The following is a 23,181-nucleotide window of genomic DNA, read 5'->3' as shown; positions in this document are numbered from 1 at the left end:
TCTACAACAACAGCAACAGCACCTTTTAATGTAGTAACACGTCCCCCAAGTCGCTTCACAGGAGTGATTATAAAACAAGATTTGACACCAAGCCACATGGAATATTAGGACAGGTGACAAAAAGAGGTAGGTTTTAAGGAGCGTCTCAAAGGAAGAGAGAGAGGCGGAGAGACGAGAGGTTTAGGGAGGGAAATCTAGAGCTTAGGGCCCAGGCAGCTGAAGGCACGGCCGCCATTGGTGGAGCGATGGAAATCGGGGATGTGCAAGAGGCCAGAATTGGAGGAACGCAGAGATCTCGGAGGGTTGTAGAACTGGAGGAGGTTACAGAGATAGGGAGGGGGCGAGGCCATGGAGGGATTTGAAAACAAAGATGAGAATTTTAAAATCGAGGCATTGCTGGACCGGGAGCCAATGTAGGTCAGCGAGCACAGGGTTGATGGGTGAACGGGACTTGCTGCGAGTTAGGATAAGGAACATTGAATGTGGTTCTGCAGGGAGACGAGCAGGTAGTTGGTTCAGTTCTATCCTCATGTTGTGGTTTGGGGTGGAGTAGTACTATTTTACTGGACCAGCTACTCTTTTATGGGAGGCCTTTGAGTCATTCTAAAGGTGATTGTGTGGAGTGAGATCTCTGGGCAGGAGGCCCAGGTTGCCTGGCATTTTCCCAGTTCCAGGTGGGGTTTCTGTAATTTTGCGATGGATCCAGGCCAATTTCCAAGCAGTTTACTGTGCTTTTACTGCTCAGTTGATTACAGTAAGAACTGCCACTTAACACACAGCTATCCCTCTTGACTTTTTACCTAGCCAAGTGAGAGAGTTAAGTGGCTGCTACATGTTAAGTGGCTGCGGGCTAAATTGGTGGCTTTTTGTTTGAAGTGTTTTGCTCACAACGTTGTATCTCTAGTATAGTGAAGCAAAACTTCAGCATTAAAAGTCCTGTCAAAGTTTTCTCATTTCAAATGAAAGCTGACAATGACAGGGCTGTATCTCCCAGTGGGTTTAAACTACCTGTGAGCCCACCACTGGTTGTTGATGAGAAAGGTACAGTAACCAGTTGGTTAGTGTCATCAACATGTGCTCTGCTTACTGGCACTTTATCTTACTAGGACATACGTTGTAATTTAAATGCTGAGGCCATGTTTACGACTTTTAAACACTCAGAACACAGAGGTTGAGCAGAGTGTGGTGATCCAGATGCTGGACTTGGACCTTCTCATAAGTCAGCTGGTTAAAAAACTGAAATCAGTGAGGTTAAACCCTATCTACATTTCAAAACATGACACACCAAGCAGGTGAAATGCACCAGTTGTGAAATCAGTGGGATTTAATGAGCTATAAATCAGTTTGCTGATGCTGTTTGATTTTATAAACCAAGGGGTTCATTTCCAGAGGGATAGAATTGAAAAGCAGAGAAGTTATGTTAAACTTGTATAGAACCTTGGTTAGACCACACTTGGAGTACTGAGAACAGTTCTGGTCTCCATATTGTAAAAAGGATATAGAGGTACTGGAGAAGGTGCAAACAAAATTTACAAGGATGATACCAGAACTGAGAGGATATAACTAACGATCCCTGAAGGTAACAGGACAGATAGATATGATGGTTAAGAAGGCAAATGGAATACTTTCCTTTATTAGCCGAGGCATAGAATATAAGAGCAGGGATGTTATGCTGAAACTGTATGAAACACTAGTTAGGCCACAGCTTGAGTACTGTGTACAGTTCTGGTCACCACATTACAGGAAAGATGTGATTACACTAGAGAGGGTACAGAGGAGATTTACGAGGATGTTGCCAGGACTGGAGAATTTAGGTAAGAGAAAAGATTGGATAGGCTGGAGCTGTTTTCTTTGGAATAAAGGAGGCTGAGGGGAGATTTAATTGAGATATATAAAATTATGAGAGGCCTAGATAGAGTGGATAGGGAGGACCTATTTCCCTTAGCAGAGGGGTCAGTGATCAGGGGGCATAGATTTAAAGTAATTGGTCGAAGGTTTAGAGGGGAGATGAGGATGGATGTAGAGAAGATGTTTCCACTTGTGGAGAGACCAAAACTAGGGGCCATAAATATAAGATAGTCACTAATAAATCCAATAGGGAATTTGGGAGAAACTTCTTTACCCAGAGAGTGGTGAGAATGTGGAACTCACTCCCACAAGGAGTAGTTGAGGCGAATAGTGTAGATACATTTCAGGGGAAGCTGGATAAACACATGAGGGAGAAAGGAATAGAAGGATATGGTGATAGGGTGAGATGAAGTAGGGAGGGAGGAGGCTCGTGTGGAGCATAAACACCGGCATGGACCAGTTGGGCCGAATGGCCTGTTTCTGTGCTGTAAAATTCTCTGTAATTCGATGTAAGTACTCATTCCAATAGTTATGATGAGGGAAACAACCTGCCTTGTAAAATCAACTTTCCTAACCTCTCCCTTCATTCTTCTGCCAATCTTCCATTTATGTTTTCTGGTTACTGACTCATCAATGTGTGGAAATCATTTTTCACTATTTACCGTATCAAAACCATTAAATGTTGAACAATTCCATCCGATTTCCCATCAGATGTGTTTACAAGTTAAAATACTGAATATGCAGGGTAGTAATCTGCATAGTCCTAATGCTTCATTGTTTCATTTGTAAATAAACATCATCATTCTGTTAGCTGTACAAATTTGATCAGTTGTGCACTGTTTCTGCATAGAAAAACTTTGAGGGAATTCTACATAAATTCAAATGCACAGCATTACTATTAATCCTGGGCTGTGCAATCTAAGACCTTCCAATCAAAAGGGGTGTGGGTCACTCATGAGGAGTCTGCCGCAACCAATGAAATGGACAAGGCGTTCAAAAGCTTTTATAACAAGGACCTCATCATTACTATTCAAATACGATTGAATTATTGAAAACGTGATAGAACTCTTGTCAGAACGATCCTAATGTAAAGAAGTGTATTTCTTTTTATTTATTTATAGATGAGAAAACACAGAGGTGGTCTGTGGAAGCAGAGAGTTTTTATGATGTTGTTTTCTCTAAGCCAGTTGAAGGTGAACTGACTGTTAAAATTCCCTCTTTACTCACACAACAAACTTACAATATAGTTCTTGAGCTCGGAGCAGGTAGCAGAAGCAAAGTCACACTGAACATTAATCAGGTAAGAGGTCTTTGTTTTTTAATCAGATGTCTGACTCAAAAGAGAACCTTTCTGTTAAATAACATACTTGTCAGCTTTCATCACCGTGGTATTCCTCAGAATGATTGATTCTAGTGTGGCAGAATCTCGGAAGTTGATCGTTTTGCCTGGCTCCATCCGTCCTGAATTATTTCCCAGCCAGTGGGACTCAAAAAGAGGAAAGAAAATAATTCAAAAAAAACTTTTCCTTATTAGTTCAATCTGCATATACAAATTGGATATTGCTGACATGCCATGGAGGGCAGATTACCAAGGGAATGCTGTCCTCTTGAGATCACATCTTTGTTTTCTCCTCTCCGTTCTTCAAGGTGCTGTCAGAGTAATATATATATATTTATACAGTTATTAAAACCTTTTATGGTTGACTCATAATAGTCGTAGCAGCAGTTTGAGAATTTTGGAGCAATCCTGCTGTATTCTTTATTCGCTGGATCGATGAGGTTTCCACTACAACACTGTCAGGGTTGACACACCTTTCAAAGTGGACTACAGTGCACCAAGCTTTAGTTGCGGATGTCCGAGATGGAGGTTCTCATTCATGCCCATCCCATGGTGGCTGTAACATTGGACATATGGCATTGGTGCCCCATCGTCCTTAATATGAAGGTGGGTCCAGTGATCTCCATGTCTATCTACCACTCCACCTATTTGGTCATTGGGTCTGGGACTGTGCTGATTCTGCCCCCTCCATACTTAGCGAGTGTCCAATAATGGAGGTGCAGGCTGATTCTCTGCCTGTGCTGATGCCTGGTACAGTAGTCTGTGGTTGTTGTACTAGTGTCTTCTGGTGGGATTTGTGATAATGTGATCTGGAATCTGGACCATTTAAGTTGTTCTGCGGATCGAACACAAGGGTACGTATTAGGTCACTATCCAGGCATCATATGATAGTCCGTAGTATTGTTCATTATACATGTACTGCAAGGTAACCAAAATTATCCAAAACTACAGCCAGCTCTTTTTGCAGACTACATTTTTTTACTGCCTTGGAAAGAATAAGATGTTTGAGAAGAAACTTAATCAGCATCACTAATGGATTTTAGCTGCTGTTCCAACTCAAAACTTTGCAGGACAACAATTCCATTTGTTTTTTTTTGAGCGGTGTTGACCAGTGACCAATCACCTATGGCGAAGTGCATCTGGCTATTAAGATAGCACATGGATTTGTTTTTTTCTTTATCTCATGATTCTCTCCCTGACCTCCTGTCAGCTGCCATGAATGGCGGACACGGTGTGGAGTCAGTTAGTCATCCCCTCCTAGTTTTCCTTTCTTAAGATGTACGGCAGAACTTGAAATAGTTGCTTTCCAGGTTATTATCTCTTCACAATTAAATTCACCTTTTCTGGTCAGTTTTTTGCCCTTGGTTCTGACATTTCAGATCAACATTGTTAATTGTAAGATTTATATCAATTGGTGTTAACTGTATTCAGGTGGTGGGTATCAATTGGGGACTATCGTATCCTTTTTATAGGAGAGCTTATCTCGGGTGTAGTGTGTGTGTAAGGGGAATCTCTGTGAATAAAGGCTTGGAAGCAACTGAAGACCAGGCTCCAGTATTCTATCCTTCACCACCGGGCTATCCAATTTAAAAACATAACTGTATTGCCAAAGATTACATTTTATAAGGGTCAAGAGGCTGCTTGTTAAGATAAACCTGAGCCCATCCAAAACTCTGCTGTCGGTATCCTGTCTCGCACCAAGTCCCGTTCTCCCATCACCCCCTGTGCTCGCTGACCTACATTGGCTCCCGGTTCGGCAATGCCTCGATTTTAAAATTTTCATCCTTGTTTTCAAATCCCTCCATGGCCTCGCCCCTCCCTATCTCTGTAACCTCCTCCAGCCCTACAACCCTCCAAGATCTCTGTGCTCCTCCAATTCTGGCCTGTTGTGCATCCCCAATTTCCATCGTTCCACCATTGGCGGCCGTGCCTTCAGCCGCTTAGGCCCTAAGCTCTGGAATTCCCTCCCTAAACCTCTCCGCCATTCTACCTCTCTTCCTCCTTTAAGACGCTGCTTAAATCCAACCTCTTTGACCAAGCTTTTCGACACCTGTCCTAATATCTATGTTTAATATCTCCACCTGAGATCCCATAAAGACAGGACAGAGACCTACAGAGCTCCCAGTTATGCAGCTTTTGAGTGGAATGGTCTAATAAAGCAGGACCTTTTCTCCTTCTGTAATTGGAACACTGTAGGGAATCATTTCAAGCTCAGAGGGGTCCAAAATCAGTTGCAGTTTATCAGGGAAGGGGCGTGGAAGAGGGGGTTTGCTTGACCCTCCAAACACACTGCACTTTCCGTGAGAGATGTACTGGTGGCGAGCCTGCCTTCTATTGTTTGCAGCTCCTCAGAGGGGCATCACTAGACTAGGATGACAGATATTGCAAAAATGTCTCTTAGTAATAATAAATGTAAACGATATCAGTTACTGATTTTTCACACGGTAACATTACAATGAGCCTGTGTAATAACTTCTTGATATGACGGTGAATTTTCATCGTTAGTAATCCTTCGCGTCAAGGGCACAAACCCTGCAATGGTTCGTCATTTACAATTATAGATGGAAAATGACGCAGGCTGTGCTCAAATCCCCGATATCCACTCCTTGGCTCATGAAGGGTTAGACTTATGTTTTCATGTTGTGCGTTAATCTTGACACGGAATTAGTGTATAAACGTGGAGAACTGTCCGCCACTTACTGGGACTTCTGTTTCTCCAGAATGCTACTGTTGATCGTTGGTGGCCGAACGGTCACGGCAATCAGACTGGTTACAATATGACGGTTATTTTCACAATCAGAGGAGAATACCACATTGAAAAGTCCATTATGGTCAGTATTTTTTTAAAACTGAATGTCTATTTTAAGTTTAAAAAAAAAATATCCACATTATCAACTGGGTGAAATACTGTAGCGAGGTGAGAACCTTGTAATCAGTGTAGTTTGTTTTTTCAAGGTGAAAATCATTTTAAAATGTAATATTTTTGGTCACTGATAATTATATTTTAAAAGAAAAATCTGTCTTAACTTTTTAATTTCCTTTCCTTCAAGAATAAAAGGTAACAATTCCCAGTTCTAGTGTTTACCTTAATGCTGCCTTACCTCAGCTAAGCAAGCAGGAGAGTTTAAGATGTAAACTAGTCAGCAATAACTTTGCTTCATATCAAGAGGTGTGCTTTAGTGGCTATGTTACGATACATACAATTCTTGCTGCATTCCTCATAGATATTAGAGCATTCTGCCATCAAGGAGGTCTGTTTGTGAACCAGTAGAGTACAATCATATTCCAGTAACTCATGGCTAGGATTTGAATTATCACTCTCTGGAGATTCAGGATTCCCTATTGTATCTTGTAGGTATATAAAACATTGTTTTCAAATCTGAATTAATTTAATCTTGAAATCACAATAAGTTATATATATTCCAATATGTATGTCGGTTATTTTATTCCCTTTTTCCTACCAGGTTAAAATTTTACGATCTCATGTTTTCCAAAGGTCTATTTTAGGACAGTGGAGCTGGTACAAGAACCTATACCAGGGTCTCCTGGACTAAGCTTTTATTTTAAGATTAATGGACTCCCAATATTCATCAAAGGTTCAAACTGGATCCCTGCAGATGCCTTTCTGGACAGAGTGACATTTGATGTGTAAGTTTTGAAAACTTCACGACGTACATTAACTGCAGTCTAATTTATACATCGTAACATCAGTACACAAAATAATGAAGTCTGATAAATAAAAGAAAGAATTTGCATTTATATTGTGCCTTTCACCACCTCAGGACATCCCCAAGCGCTTTACAGCCAATGAAGTACTTTTGAAGTGTAGTCACTGTTGTGATGAAGGAAACATTATAAAAAAGCTATAATGTAAAGTTTTATTATCACGTTATCTTGGATTTGTGAAAATGTCTTCCACATATATGAGGAAGAACAACTCTGGTCAAAATATGCTTTGCATCGATTTCCTAAACCTTGGGGCCATTACAATCATGAAATACCGATTTACAAGCCTGAAATTCTTGTACACAGATAGAAGACATTTCAAACAATCAAACAGTAATTTCCGCAGACTTTCAAAGGGGTGACCTTTGCTGAAAAGCCTTTATGCAAAGACTGACCTTTCAAATGTTGTCTCTATTGTAAGAATTGCAATGAACAAGAGTGCTCACTGCCAGCTTTAAATCTCTATACTAGTCACTGCTTGTCTATTGATTCTACCGCAACACATTAAACCTTAAATTAAAAAAAGGATCACTATTTTAATGTGAAGTCTGACACCCAGTTTGGATCTGTGCTAAATTATTAGACAAAATAACTTAAGTGTTAAGTTCCATAGTTTGATTTGAATGTCGAAAATGAGGAATTCTCTGGTTTTTTAATTCAGTAAGAAAAATTGTTAAAATTAGACATGGATCAGCTGATTGCCAGCAGAAAATACTTCTACGTTTATGATCGAGATTGTAATCTGGGAGTAGATTCTATGAGTGTCTCTCATGCCGTGTGTGTATTGAAAAACCGCAGGCTTACTGCCCGTGACTTTCCGATTTGTGTTCCAACAAATGAGGTACCAGCTAATTCTTGGTAATTCATAGAATCATACAGCAAAGAAGGAGGCCATTTGGCCCATTGTGTCTGTGCCGACTCTTTGAAAGAGCTATCCAATTAGTTTCATTCCCCCTACTCTCTTCCCATAGCTCTGCAAATTTCTCCTTTTCGAGTATTCTACTGTTCGAGCTGGATTTTGCTGGATGTTGAGGCCTTAACAAACAGTTACATTAGATCACGAGTTCTAAACTTGCAGAATTATTCACAGTAGCTGATGTTAATGTACTGTTTAGGGCCTAGTGTTCATTTTCTTCGATTTGCACCACAGTTCTATTTATGCCGCGTTACTTACCACATGCTAACACTTACTTGCTTGTGTGATTAACAGTTTGCAAAACTTGTTGCAGTCAACGGTTGATGCCAATATGAATACATTGAGGGTCTGGGGCGGAGGAGTGTACGAACAAGATGAATTTTATAATCTGTGCGATGAATTGGGAATTATGGTAAGAAATTAAAAAGGAGAAAGTTGATGGATTTTGTTTATATGTATAAAGGACCAAGAACCTCAGGAAATCCTTCGAACAATCTCCAAGCAGCTACTCACTAGAATCATTACAGCACAGGAGAAGGCCATTCAGCCCATTGTGCCTGTACCAGCTCTTTGAAAGAGCTATACAATTAATCCCACTCCCTGCTCTGTCCCCATAGCCGTGGTGGGTTGAAATGGCCTTTTCAAGTATTTATCCAATTCCCTTTTGAAGTTATTATTGAATCTGCTTCCACCGCCCTTTCAGGCAGCGCATTCCAGATCATAATAACTTGCTGTGTAAATAATTTTCTCCTAATTTCCTCCCTGGATATTTTTTGCCAATTATCTTAAAATAATCTAGGCTGTTCTCGACCTACCACGGTTTGAGAGTTTCTTGGTGAGATGTCTCATTCTACCAGAACAATGACCGTGTCATATCTTGAATTAGACTTGATCGTGGAGTAAATCCTATCACTTTGCTGAGTGTTACATAGAAATTACAATATGGAATGCCAACCAGTCTGTGTTGGCATTTAATCTCCCACAAGCAATAGTAGTAATTCCATGTGTTCACCTTGCTCCCATATCCCTTAATCCCTCTTTCCTTCAACCACCTATCTAACCTAATCTGAAATGCTGACCTGGTCTCTGCTTCAATTACAAACTCCGATAGTGCCTACAACTCTGTGTTTAAAAAAAAAGTTTCCCTTTTCTCTGTTCTGAATCTCTTCCGTTTTAACTTGCCCCCTTGTTCTAGGCCACTTTAATCTCCAATGTTCCAACAAAAACAGCACCAATTTTTCAAGTCCTTCTTCCCATTGGTATTTCCTTGTGCACTACCCCAGCTGCTGCCTTACCAAGGTTTTATACAGATTCACCATTACATCTCGGCACTTAGATCCTATACCCCTTGCCATCAAACTCAGTATTCCATTAGCTTTTTTTGTCCACTTGAGGGGCTATTAATGTCTTGTGATCCTGAAGCTCTCTCCTCCTCCACATCGCTCAGCCTTCCCCCTTTCAAAGTATCAATACTTTTTTTAACCAAAATGTACCACCTCGCATTCACTGACGTTGAATTCCATCTGTCACTTTGTCCCCTTTCCGCCGTCTTATCAATCTCCCTTTGCTGCTTCCTCTGGCCCTCAGAATTATTTACTCTGCCTCCTATTTTAATATCATTTGCAAACTTGGACACTACTCACTCGAGCCCTATATCCAAACCATTGATGTACACAGTGAACAGAAGCAGTTCCAGAACAGAACCCTGTGGGATATCGATACCCACTTCCAAACACTCTGAGAAACTGCCCTTAACTCCTACTCTCTCTTTACTCTCTTTCAACCAGTTTTTAATCCAATAACTACCCTTCTACCTTCTGCTAATACCATACCCCTTAAATTTTCTCCAATATTATGGTAGTTTGTCAAAGGCTTTCTGAAAGTCCATGTACTACATATCCTCTACATTTCCCCCATTCACCATAACTCTCTTAATCAAGCACTGTCTTCCTTTATAGGTCTGTTAGTGTCAGCCTTGCTCAGTCGATAGCATTCTCCCTCCGAGTCAGAAGGTTGTGGGTTTAAGATCCACCCCAAGACTTGAGCACGGAATCTAGAGTGACACTCTAGTGTAGTACCGAGGGAGTGCTGCACTGTCAGACATGCTGCTCTTCAAATGATTCTTTAGGCGGTTCAGGAAGGTATTAAGGACCCCTTGCCGTTACTTGAGGAAGAGCAGAGGAGTTCCCCTAACATTTCTCCCTCAACCAACATCACTCACTTTATTGGTGTTTGTGGGATGTTGCTGGAAACAAAATGGCTATTGTCATAACAGTTTCTGCACTTCACAGTAATTCAATTGTAGTACTTTGAGAAAAATTTCTGAGAAACATCAGATACTATGCAAATATAAGTCTTTCTATTCTCAAAAGAGGATGTATTCATAGGCAGGCTTTAAAATCTGATTACATCTCAACCATTTTTATTTTTGAACTGTTGGGACATTTTTCTACTGTGTGAAGGATAAGCAAATGAGGAGGATTGATTAATTGCTGTTGATATGGTCTCCCTCATTCTTTAATTGAAACTGATGATCCACATATTGAGCTCATGTCCTTCTACCCCACAAATTCTCTTTTATTTGGAAGGTTTCAAACCAAAAATAAATACTGATGCTCCTCGCTGGTGAACTATTAAACAGTGTTTTGTACTTGCCCATTACTAACTATTACATAATGATTCAGCAGCATTCTTAACAAGCTGGCTGAGAAATTGCTGATTGAATAACACAGTTGTGTTACTGCAATGCATAACCAGAGCTGTGTTTGACAACAAAAGACAATAAAGGTAAACCCTTACCAGTAGTTTGCTTTTTGGTAATGAAACATCTTGTGTGTCCCCATTTTTCAGATTTGGCAAGATTTTATGTTTGCCTGTGCACTTTACCCCATTGACAACAGCTTTGTTAATTCAGTAAAGGCAGAAATTACCCATCAGGTAAGTGGATTCAAATTCAGATAAGAAATCCATCACTTCTAATTTAATAAGTTTTTAAAAGCATGTGGTGATGTTAATGTATTTCTGTATGTTACACATATGTTACTACATTTAAAGAATTTTTGTGATGTACTTCTAGATTTTTAAATGATTGCTTTTATGTGACCTTTTAATATTAAAACGTTCAGCATATGTTTGTATAAATGCCTTTTAATTATTTATACCATTTATAGAAAAATAAATTGGGTATAATAACTGTATAGAGCATAGCAAAGTGAAAGCAGCTTTATCATGCACCAGGTATAGTGATGGGCAGGCAGAAGGAAGTAAACCCAATGGGCAAGAAGACAAAACAATTCGAGGCAAGGGTGAAGTTAAAGAAATCTGTGACATGGCCTGAACCCGTAAATTATTTTAATACTGTTGGCTTTTTAGCTCTAATTTTGATAATACGATAAATTCCACTGGCCATAAGATCTTGATAAGATGCACCAATGTATTAATTACTCCACAATAGTTACAGAGCTTTGATTAACAACCAATATATGATGGTGTAACATTTACACTAGGGACTGATTCTCTGAGTATGCACTGCCAATGAGGGACACAATTCCCCAAAATATGCGGTTGGCTGGCTAATAAATTGTCTGCTTCTAAAGTCTATGATCCTGTTAGATTCCATTTATTATTACATGATGACTTGTTTCATTGCTAGTTCACTTATTATCACTTTTTTTCTACAAATTTTTGTGTACTTTTGCATTCGATCATTTTCTCTTTGCAAGTTCCTCCGTCCCTTCTAAATTTTAGTGAGCAGCGCATCATTCTTGTGGAGTGAGGCCCTGTTACTGTCACCTGGGGCTGTGCTCACTTCTTTGTCCGGTAGACTGTAATAAATGCCGTAAATTTACCATGAGAGGTGCGGGAAAAAATACATTGGGCCGGATTTTGCTCCGAAAATAATGGTGAGACTAACGGGGCTCACGGTTATTTCAGTGCAAATCGGACAGCAGCTTCCGGTGACTCAACCTACGCAGTTAAATGCGGAAATCCGGAAGTGGCTGTACCAGATGCCCTGTTTCTCCGTAAATCCTGCGAGAACGGCATCTCGCCGGCTGACTCACCGCTAAAGTGAACGGAACGACGTGAAGTTCCTCTACCCCCTCCCCCGATGGAAACGAACTAATCGCGCCAGAAAAAGATACGTCAAGTTTTTTTAAGTCTGAGCACCTTTTTAACAGTGTGGAACGTCTCAATGACGGCCAAACAACTCTCTGGCACTGAAAATTAACTTTTACAAGTGTGGAGTCTCATTCCTTTAGATTTTAATTGTTGTTGGACATAAAAAAATTTAACATTTTAATTTTTTAACTTTTTCTTTCCTTTTTTATCTCCAATATTTCTTACCCTCTATTTCACTTTCTTTAACTTATTGACATTGAATTCACTGTTCTAACTTACACTTCCTGGTTCAGTCTCTGCATTGCTTATTAACATGCTTCACTCTGATTGGTTAAGGGGATACACAGTTGCTTGCCCCGTTCGTACAGGTCCCAAATGCCGGGGAGTCGGGGGCCGGGGAGTCTGGGGCCGTACTGGATTGAGGGCCCCTTGGGAGGAACTTGCTATGTACAAGCCTGTGAGAAGTCTATGAGCAAGTGGAAGTCTAACGAGCGGCAGGCTCCGTTCAGAGCAAAATCCGGCCCATTGTACTAGTCGACCTTCCAAAGCCTCATCGACCATTCCCACAGCACTGTTTGAGGAAGAGCAGGAAGTTTCCCGATGTCCTGACCAACACTCTATCCTCAATCGAGACCACCAAAACAGATTATCTGGCTATTCATTCATTTGCTATTTGTGAGATCTTGCTGTGTGTAAATTGGCTGTCATATATTGCTGCATAACAACAAAGTGACTTTGTTTTAATAGTAATCCATTGGTTGTAAAGTCCTTTCGGGATGGCAAAGACACTTTGTAGATGCAAGTTTGTTCTTTGTTTTTCTCTCTCTCTCACTGTTGATCTAAAAGGCAGTTGTAAAGTCTTTTTATACCCAGCGTGTAGATCTGTTTTTCACTTCACTGACATTGAGTAGAGCCTATCATGTTACATTAACCTTATCCTGAGTGTAGAGTTGTGCAGACTCCTCAAATGTGTTCTCACCTCCCAGATCTGTGCCCATCTCTTCTGCAATCTGTTGGATCCAATCAGGTTTCTACCCTTCCCTTAACATTTGAAACGGCCCTAACAAAGTCACGAAAGGAATTCTCTGTGACTGACTAGGAACAATGCACCAGGAGGAGGCCATTCAGCCCCTCGAGCCTGTTCCGTCATTCAATTAGATCATGGCTGATCCGTATCTTAACTCCATCTGCCCGCCTCGGTTCTTTAACCCTTAATACCCTTACCCAACAAAAATCGATCAACCTTAGTTTTGAAATTTTCAATTGACCCCCAGCCTCAACAGCTTTTTGGGGGGAGAGAGTTCCAGATTTCCACTCCCCTTTGTGTGAAGAAGTGCTTCCTGACATCACCCCTGAACGGCCTGGCTCTAATTTTAAGGTTATGCCCCCTTGTTCTGGACTCCCCCCACCAGAGGAAATAGTTTCTCTCTATCTACCCTATCAAATCCTTTAATCATCTCAAACACCTCAATGTGATCACCTCTTAATCTTCGATTCTCGGGGGAGTACAATGTTTTGTCCCTCCTTGCCGCCTTCGACCGCTCTGCAGACTGTGACACAGTTGACTGCACCATCTCCCTCCAACGCCTCTCCTCTGTTGTGTAGCTCAGTAGGACTATCTTCATTGTCTTCACTCTCGCCTATCTGATTGTAGTAGGTGCATCTCAGGCAATGAATGTCTTCCCAATCCCCTGCACTGTCACCCCTGGAGTCTTTCAAAGACCCATCCTTCGCTTCCCCCCCCCCCCCCCCCCCCCCATTCCTCATCTACATGCTGCCCCTTGGTGATGTCATCTGCAGACATGGGGTCACCTTCCGCATGTACACCAATGACACCCAGCTCTACATCTTCATTGGCTTTCATCACCCTTGGACATCTGTGTGCTGTCAGACGTTTGTCAGACACCCCATCTTGGATGAGCTGCAAGTTTCTTCAGCTAAAATTGGGAGCACTAAAGCCATTATCTTTGGCCATCGTCACAAACTCCGTACCCTCATTACCTTCTCCACCCCCTCCCTGGCAACTGTCTCAGGCTGAACCAGACTGTTTGCAATCTAAGCGTCCTTTTTGACCCCGTATGCTTTCCATCACAAAGACTGCCTACTTTCATCTCTGTAAAATCATCCACCTCAGCCCATCTGCCACTGAAATCCTCATTCGTGCCTTTTTCACCTCCAGACTATTATTCCAATGCTCTCCTGGCCGGCTTCCCAACCCCCATCCTCTACCCTCCATAAACTTCAGCTCATCCAAGACTCTGATGCCCGTATCCTAACTCAACCCAAGTTAAGTTCACCCATCACCTCATCCTCACCGACCAACATTAGCTTGTGGTCTCCCAGTGCTTCAAACTTAAAATTGGCATTATTGTGTTTAATTGCTCCTCCCTCGCTCTGTAACCACCTCCAGCCCTCCAGCCCCTCTGTTCCTCTGCGGCATTGCTCTTTCCCTTTGCCCCGCCAATGTCAGCTATGTCTTTGTTCCTTGGCCCCACTTTCTGGAATTCCCTCCCTAAACCCCTGTGATTCTCCACCTCCCTCTCCTCCTTTAAGACATCTTGAAAACCCACCCTTTTGACCAAGCTTTTGGCACCTCCCCCAATCTAATCTCCTTATTGGGCTTGGCATCCAGTTATTTTGCCTTGTGCCTCAATGAAATGCCATGGGAGATTTTTCTGTGTTAAAGGCACTGAATAAATGCAGGTTGGTGTTGTTATGTTGCTGTTATGTATGTTGCCAAGAAAAGTCTATGTCTGAAAGACTGATGATATGTTCTGCCAACTGAAGAGTAAAAATAGACTTAGGAGGGTACATTTTATGAATGTGACCCCCTCCCCACACCCAGTGCAGAGCCTTTCCTGCAGGGAGTGCATATCTGGAAATCATGAGCACACTCGCCCTGATGTTTAGTGGAGTGACAGTCTTGGAGAGCACATCCACGACTACCCGTAATGTTGGAAGAGCAAATCTGCTTCAACAGCAGCTGCAAAGTGTATAATTGTCCTTTTATCATGTGATTCTTGAGTTTTAAATATGGTACAAGCAACAGGACGTGCCTTCGTTTATAGTGGCATATTGCAGGACAGCCCGAGTGTTCTAGTACTGTACAGGTTTTCAGCTTTACCAATACCATCCCTTGGTCCATCTGCTCTGAATTGTTGACCCATTATGTACAACAGTTTACATTGGTTTCTGTTCACACGTTGTAATGTTCTTCTTTAACATGAGATCCAATAATCTCTTCACCCCTCTGCAGAGACCCTGCCCTCCCTTCCAGCTAAATGTCCAAAAGCATCAAGAGTGGATCTTCCAGTTTGTTAAATTTGCTGTTTATTGGTGGTCACTTCTTTGTATCTGTTATGTTTGCAGCCCTGTAATTCTGTTAGGTGTCAGTCTCCACAAATGTCTTTTGCTAGATTAGTTTAAGTAAATTTTGCTTCTTTTTTGCCTTCAGATCCGTCGACTAAAATCCCACCCGTCCATCATAATTTGGAGTGGAAACAATGAAAATGAGGCTGCACTTGCATTAAACTGGTTCCATATTCCATCATCAAACATAACTCTGTACTTGGATGATTATGTACATCTCTATGTTAATAATATTAGAGAAATAGTACTTGAGGTAAGCAACTAGTTCAAGTATCAAATAAAGTTTAGGCAGTTACACTCAGCATTGTCAGGAAATTTTGACTGACAATTGTAAAAAGTCAATGAAATCTGAAGGATCGTTTATATAACATTTCTGAAGATCTGAAAATATGAGGAGGAGGAGTGGTTTGTAGAACACTTGTATATTTCATAATTTAAGTAAGTACCTTCTGGGTAATATGTTCAGAGCGTTTTAGGAATAGATTTGAGGGTAGATGTTACGGATTTGTACAGTCACCAGAGTGTATATTAGGCGGGCAGATGAGTAGAGCTCCCCCTGCTAGGATCTTCTGTCTATTAAGTGCAAACGAGCAAAATCTACCCTATAGTGTTTAAACTGACTAGTATGACTTGTTTAGTTAAGCTTGGTCAAAGAAGTAGGTTTTAAGGAGCGTTTTAAAGGAGGAGAGAGGGGCAGAGAGGTTTAGGGAGGGAATTCCAGATCTTAGGGGCTAGGCAGCTGAAGGCACGGCCGCCAATGGTGGAGCGATTAAAATCGGGGATGCGCAAGAGGCCAGAATTGGCGGAGGTTACAGAGATAGGGAGGGGTGTAGGGCTGGAGGAGGTTACAGAGATAGGGAGGGGTGTAGGGCTGGAGGAGGTTACAGAGATAGGGAGGGGGGTAGGGCTGGAGGAGGTTAGAGATAGGGAGGGATGTAGGGCTGGAGGAGGTTACAGAGATAGGGAGGGGTGTAGGGCTGGAGGAGGTTACAGAGATAGGGAGGGGTGTAGGGCTGGAGGAGGTTACAGAGATGGGGAGGGGTGTAGGGCTGGAGGGGGTTACAGAGATAGGGAGGGATGTAGGGCTGGAGAGGGTTACAGAGATAGGGAGGGGGGTAGGGTTGGAGGAGGTTACAGAGATAGGGAGGGGTGTAGGGCTGGAGGAGGTTACAGAGATAGGGAGGGGTGTAGGGCTGGAGGAGGTTACAGAGATAGGGAGGGTTGTGGGGCTGGAGGAGGTTACAGAGATAGGGAGGGTTGTGGGGCAGGAGGAAGGTACAGAGATAGGGAGGGGTGTAGGGCTGGAGGAGGTTACAGAGATAGGGAGGGGTGTGGGGCTGGAGGAGGTTACAGAGATAGGGAGGGGTGTAGGGCTGGAGGAGGTTACAGAGATAGGGAGGGTTGTGGGGCTGGAGGAGGTTACAGAGATAGGGAGGGGCGTAGGGCTGGAGGAGGTTACAGAGATAGGGAGGGGCGTAGGGCTGGAGGAGGTTACAGAGATAGGGAGGGGTTGTGGGGCTAGAGGAGGGTACAGAGATAGGGAGGGGTGTAGGGCTGGAGGGGGTTACAGAGATAGGGAGGGTTGTGGGGCTGGAGGAGGTTACAGAGATAGGGAGGGGTGTAGGGCTGGAGGAGGTTACAGAGATAGGGAGGGTTGTGGGGCTGGAGGAGGTTACAGAGATAGGGAGGGGTGTAGGGCTGGAGGAGGTTACAGAAATAGGGAGGGGTTGTGGGGCTAGAGGAGGGTACAGAGATAGGGAGGGGTGTAGGGCTGGAGGGGGTTACAGAGATAGGGAGGGTTGTGGGGCTGGAGGAGGTTACAGAGATAGGGAGGGGTGTGGGGCTGTAGGAGGTTACAGAGATAGGGAGGGGTGTAGGGCTGGAGGAGGTTACAGAGAAAGGGAGGGGTGTAGGGCTGGAGGAGGTTACAGAGATAGGAAGGGGTGTGGCGCAGGAGGAGGTTACAGAGAAAGGGAGGGGTGTCGGGCTGGAGGGGGTTACAGAGATAGGGAGGGTTGTGGGGCTGGAGGAGGTTACAGAGATAGGGAGGGGTGTAGGGCTGGAAGGGGGTTACAGAGATAGGGAGGGTTGTGGGGCTGGAGGAGGTTACAGAGATAGGGAGGGGGGTAGGGCTGGAGGAGGTTACAGAGATAGGGAGGGGTGTAGGGCTGGAGGAGGTTACAGAGATAGGAAGGGGTGTGGGGCTGGAGGAGGTTACAGAGATAGGGAGGGATGTGGGGCTGGAGGAGGTTTCAGAGATAGGGAGGGTTGTGGGGCAGGAGGAAGGTACAGAGATAGGGAGGGGTGTAGGGCTGGAGGAGGTTACAGAGATAGGGAGGGGTGTAGGGCTGGAGGAGGTTACAGAGATAGGAAGGGGTGTGGGGCTGGAGGAGGTTACAGAGATAGGGAGGGATGTGGGGCTGGAGGAGGTTTCAGAGATAGGGAGGGTTGTGGGGCAGGAGGAAGGTACAGAGATAGTGAGGGGTGTGGGGCTGGAGGAGGTTACAGAGATAGGGAGGGGTGTAGGGCTGGAGGAGGTTACAGAGATAGGGAGGGTTGTGGGGCTGGAGGAGGTCACAGAGATAGGGAGGGGTTGTGGGGCTGGAGGAGGTTACAGAGATAGGGAGGGGTGTAGGGCTGGAGGAGGTTACAGAGATAGGGAGGGGTGTAGGGCTGGAGGAGGTTACAGAAATAGGGAGGGGTTGTGGGGCTTGAGGAGGTTACAGAGATAGGGAGGGGTGTAGGGCTGGAGGGGGTTACAGAGATAGGGAGGGATGTGGTGCTGGAGGAGGTTACAGAGATAGGGAGGGGTGTGGGGCTGGAGGAAGGTACAGAGATAGGGAGGGGTGTAGGGCTGGAGGGGGTTACAGAGATAGGGAGGGATGTGGTGCTGGAGGAGGTTACAGAGATAGGGAGGGGTGTGGGGCTGGAGGAAGGTACAGAAATAGGGAGGGTTGTGGGGCTGGAGGAGGTTACAGAGATAGGGAGGGGTGTGGGGCTGGAGGAGGTTACAGAGAAAGGGAGGGGTGTAGGGCTGGAGGAGGTTACAGAGAAAGGGAGGGGTGTCGGGCTGGAGGAGGTTACAGAGATAGGGAGGGTTGTGGGGCTGGAGGAGGTCACAGAGATAGGGAGGGGGGTAGGGCTGGAAGGGGGTTACAGAGATAGGGAGGGTTGTGGGGCTGGAGGAGGTTACAGAGATAGGGAGGGGGGTAGGGCTGGAGGAGGTTACAGAGATAGGGAGGGGTGTAGGGCTGGAGGAGGTTACAGAGATGGGAAGGGTTGTGGGGCTGGAGGAGGTTACAGAGATAGGGAGGGGCGTAGGGCTGGAGGAGGTTACAGAGATAGGGAGGGGTGTAGGGCTGGAGGGGGTTACAGAGATAGGGAGGGGTGTAGGGCTGGAGGGGGTTACAGAGATAGGGAGGGGTGTAGGGCTGGAGGAGGTTACAGAGATAGGAAGGGGTGTGGGGCTGGAGGAGGTTACAGAGATAGGGAGGGATGTGGGGCTGGAGGAGGTTTCAGAGATAGGGAGGGTTGTGGGGCAGGAGGAAGGTACAGAGATAGTGAGGGGTGTGGGGCTGGAGGAGGTTACAGAGATAGGGAGGGGTGTAGGGCTGGAGGAGGTTACAGAGATAGGGAGGGGTTGTGGGGCTGGAGGAGGTTACAGAGATAGGGAGGGGTGTCGGGCTGGAGGAGGTTACAGAAATCGGGAGGGGTTGTGGGGCTGGAGGAGGTTACAGAGATAGGGAGGGGTGTAGGGCTGGAGGAGGTTACAGAGATAGGGAGGGATGTGGTGCTGGAGGAGGTTACAGAGATAGGGAGGGGTTGTGGGGCTGGAGGAGGTTACAGAGATAGGGAGGGGTTGTGGGGCTGGAGGAGGTTACAGAAATCGGGAGGGGTTGTGGGGCTGGAGGAGGTTACAGAGATAGGGAGGGGTGTAGGGCTGGAGGAGGTTACAGAGATAGGGAGGGGTGTGGGGCTGGAGGAAGGTACAGAGATAGGGAGGGGTGTAGGGCTGGAGGGGGTTACAGAGATAGGGAGGGATGTGGTGCTGGAGGAGGTTACAGAGATAGGGAGGGGTGTGGGGCTGGAGGAAGGTACAGAAATAGGGAGGGTTGTGGGGCTGGAGGAGGTTACAGAGATAGGGAGGGGTGTGGGGCTGGAGGAGGTTACAGAGAAAGGGAGGGGTGTAGGGCTGGAGGAGGTTACAGAGATAGGGAGGGGTGTCGGGCTGGAGGAGGTTACAGAGATAGGGAGGGTTGTGGGGCTGGAGGAGGTTACAGAGATAGGGAGGGTTGTGGGGCTGGAGGAGGTTGCAGAGATAGGGAGGGGTGTAGGGCTGGAGGAGGTTACAGAGATAGGGAGGGTTGTGGGGCTGGAGGAGGTTACAGAGATAGGGAGGGTTGTGGGGCTGGAGGAGGTTACAGAGATAGGGAGGGTTGTGGGGCTGGAGGAGGTTGCAGAGATAGGGAGGGGTGTAGGGCTGGAGGAGGTTACAGAGATAGGGAGGGTTGTGGGGCTGGAGAAAGGTACAGAGATAGGGAGGGGTGTAGGGCTGGAGGGGGTTACAGAGATAGGGAGGGTTGTAGGGCTAGAGGAGGTTACACAGATAGGGAGGGGTGTAGGGCTGGAGGCGGTTTCAGAGATAGGGAGGGGTGTGGGGCTGGAGGAAGGTACAGAGATAGGGAGGGATGTGGGGCAGGAGGAGGTTACAGAGATAGGGAGGGTTGTGGGGCTGGAGGAAGGTACAGAGATAGGGAGGGGTGTAGGGCTGGAGGGGGTTACAGAGATAGGGAGGGGTGTGGGGCTGGAGGGGGTTACAGAGATAGGGAGGGGTGTGGGGCTGGAGGAGGTTACAGAGATAGGGAGGGTTGTAGGGCTAGAGGAGGTTACAGAGATAGGGAGGGGTGTAGGGCTGGAGGAGGTTACAGAGATAGGGAGGGGTGTAGGGCTGGAGGAGGTTTCAGAGATTGGGAGGGGTGTGGGGCTGGAGGAGGTTACAGAGATAGGGAGGGGTGTGGGGCTGGAGGGGGTTACAGATATAGGGAGGGGTGTAGGGCTGGAGGAGGTTACAGAGATAGGGAGGGTTGTAGGGCTGGAGGAGGTTACAGAGATAGGGAGGGGTGTGGGGCTGGAGGAAGGTACAGAGATAGGGAGGGGTGTGGGGCTGGAGGAGGTTACAGAGATAGGGAGGGGTGTGGGGCTGGAGGAAGGTACAGAGATAGGGAGGGTTGTGGGGCTTGAGGAGGTTACAGAGATAGGGAGGGGTGTGGGGCTGGAGGAAGGTACAGAGATAGGGAGGGTTGTGGGGCTTGAGGAGGTTACAGAGATAGGGAGGGGTGTGGGGCTGGAGGAAGGTACAGAGATAGGGAGGGGTGTGGGGCTGGAGGAGGTTACAGAGATAGGGAGGGGTGTGGGGCTGGAGGAGGTTACAGAGATAGGGAGGGGTGTAGGGCTGGAGGAAGGTACAGAGATAGGGAGGGTTGTAGGGCTGGAGGGGGTTACAGAGATAGGGAGGGGTGTGGGGCTGGAGGAGGTTACAGAGATAGGGAGGGGTGTGGGGCTGGAGGAGGTTACAGAGATAGGGAGGGGTGTCGGGCTGGAGGAAGGTACAGAGATAGGGAGGGTTGTAGGGCTGGAGGGGGTTACAGAGATAGGGAGGGGTGTGGGGCTGGAGGAGGTTACAGAGATAGGGAGGGGTGTGGGGCTGGAGGAGGTTACAGAGATAGGGAGGGGTGTCGGGCTGGAGGAAGGTACAGAGATAGGGAGGGTTGTGGGGCTGGAGGAGGTTACAGAGATAGGGAGGGGTGTAGGGCTGGAGGAAGGTACAGAGATGGGGAGGGTTGTGGGGCTGGAGGAGGTTACAGAGATAGGGAGGGGTGTGGTGCTCGAGGAGGTTACAGAGATAGGGAGGGGTGTGGGGCTGGAGGAGGTTACAGAGATAGGAAGGGGTGTGGGGCTGGAGGGGGTTACAGAGATGGGGAGGGTTGTGGGGCTGGAGGAGGTTACAGAGATAGGGAGGGGTGTGGGGCTGGAGGAAGGTGCAGAAATAACAGTGACATGCAGGGCTTGAGGCTCTGTCCTCTGAACAACTACAACCTATCACAGTCCTTTGCATTTTTTTCCGTTTTGCTGCTGCCAGTTTACTTCCCCGCAATCTCGCTGTTGTGTTTTCTTACCAACCTGCCTGACATGGTGTTCCCTGCTCCCCTTGATCTGGTTCCCATTCTGTCCTCCTCGCTGCTCCTCTCCCAGCTTAGCATCGTTTACACGTTGCTGTTAATATGTTTCCAGTTTCATTCCTTATTTTTCTCTCTCCTTCTGCTGCTCCTGACCATTGACTATGGTTGCAGGGACCTTCAATATTTTTCTGTCTTCAGACAGCCGCTAGCCAGCACTGAGGCTGCCACATTGTCCAAGGGGCAGTGGTTCAAATTGAGAACTGGGTATTAGAAAGAAGTTTCCTTCCCTGAGTAGCCAATTTCAATGCGACCAGCAGGATTTTTAATGAATCAGTGCATGAAGCCAGGATACAGAAGTTGAAAGCAGTAACGAGTTTAGGTTTGATGCTCAAAAATCTACCTCACTATAAAAGCAATAGAGGGAGAATTCAACTCTCAACTGGGGCCCGAATTCAGAAAAATGAAGCTCGACAGAATTAGGCAGGCAACCTGAATGATTGGGGAGAGTTCCACTTTGTTGGTTCAAAGATTTTAATGTAATTTTATGTTTAAATAGACAGTTTCCTAGAAGTAAAGGGAATTAGGGGTTACGGGGAGCGGGCAGGAAATTGGACATGAATTTAGATTTGAGGTTAGGATCAGATCAGCCATGATCTTATTGAATGGCGGAGCAGGCTTGAGGGGCCGACTGGCCTACTCCTGCTCCTATTTCTTATGTTCACAACTGTCGGGGTCTGTTTTCCGGCTAACATTATTTGTGTTAATGGTGAGTTTCACAAGAATGGATTAGATGTGTCTACACTTTCCTTAGTCATACATTGTTTTTAACAATGTATGTGATGTAATTTTACATTTCAGAATGAAAGGCGTCACCAGCCATTATTGTCCTGAATCGGTTATTGTGAACTCAACACACCAATAGGAGATTTCCGAGGATGTTGCTAGGACTAGAGAATTTTACCTGAGGAAAGATTGGATAGGCTGGGGTTGTTTTCTTTGGAACAGAGGAGGCTGAGGGGAGATTTAATTGAGGTGTATAAAATTATGAGGGGCCTAGATAGAATGGATGGAAAGGACCTATTTCCTTTAGCAGAGAGGTCAATAACCAGGGGGCATAGATTTAAAGTAATTGGTAGAAGGATTAGAGGGGAGCTGAGGAGAAATTTTTTCACCCAGAGGGTGGTGGGAGTCTGGAACTCACTGCCTGAAAGAGTGGGAGAGGCAGAAACCCTCAACTCATTTAAAAAGTACTTGGATGTGCCCTTGAAGTGCCGTAACCTACAGGGCTACGGACCAAGTGCTGGAAAGTGGGATCAGGCTGGATAGCTCTTTTTCGGACAGCACAGACACGATGGGTTGAATGGCCTCTTTCTGTGCCATAAATTTCTATGATTCTAAAATTCCTCCCTCTACATTTAAGGGGAAGCTAGATAAGTACATGAGGGAGAAAGGAATAGAAGGATATGCTGATAGGGTGAGATGAAGTAGGAGGGAGGAGGCTCGTGTGGAGCATAAACACCGGCATAGACCAGTTGGGCCGAATGGCCTGTTTCTGTGCTGTAAATTTCTATATAATAAATATAAAATAATGCAGTAAACTTAAGTAACAACGATTGCCAAAGCAATGAGCCACTCTAAATAAAAATAAATAATTTAACCCTGTGTATTCTTGAGTGACTATCATG

At 45.5% G+C, this 23,181-nt stretch overlaps 1 protein-coding gene across 1 annotated transcript in view; it reads left to right on the top strand.

Moving 5' to 3' along the window:
* Positions 1–23,181, top strand: part of manba (mannosidase, beta A, lysosomal) — a 66,572-nt gene that overhangs the window by 19,362 nt on the left and 24,029 nt on the right. Inside the window, exons 6-11 of the mRNA XM_067994790.1 lie at positions 2,970–3,148; positions 5,908–6,018; positions 6,684–6,835; positions 8,124–8,241; positions 10,680–10,766; positions 15,403–15,570. Coding sequence (XP_067850891.1) covers positions 2,970–3,148; positions 5,908–6,018; positions 6,684–6,835; positions 8,124–8,241; positions 10,680–10,766; positions 15,403–15,570 — 815 coding nt within the window. The remainder of the gene's footprint in view (positions 1–2,969; positions 3,149–5,907; positions 6,019–6,683; positions 6,836–8,123; positions 8,242–10,679; positions 10,767–15,402; positions 15,571–23,181) is intronic.

The sequence above is a fragment of the Heptranchias perlo genome, chromosome 1 (genome assembly GCF_035084215.1).
Source record: "Heptranchias perlo isolate sHepPer1 chromosome 1, sHepPer1.hap1, whole genome shotgun sequence".
NCBI classification, from domain to species: domain Eukaryota; kingdom Metazoa; phylum Chordata; class Chondrichthyes; order Hexanchiformes; family Hexanchidae; genus Heptranchias; species Heptranchias perlo.
This window is presented reverse-complemented; position numbering and strand designations above follow the sequence as displayed.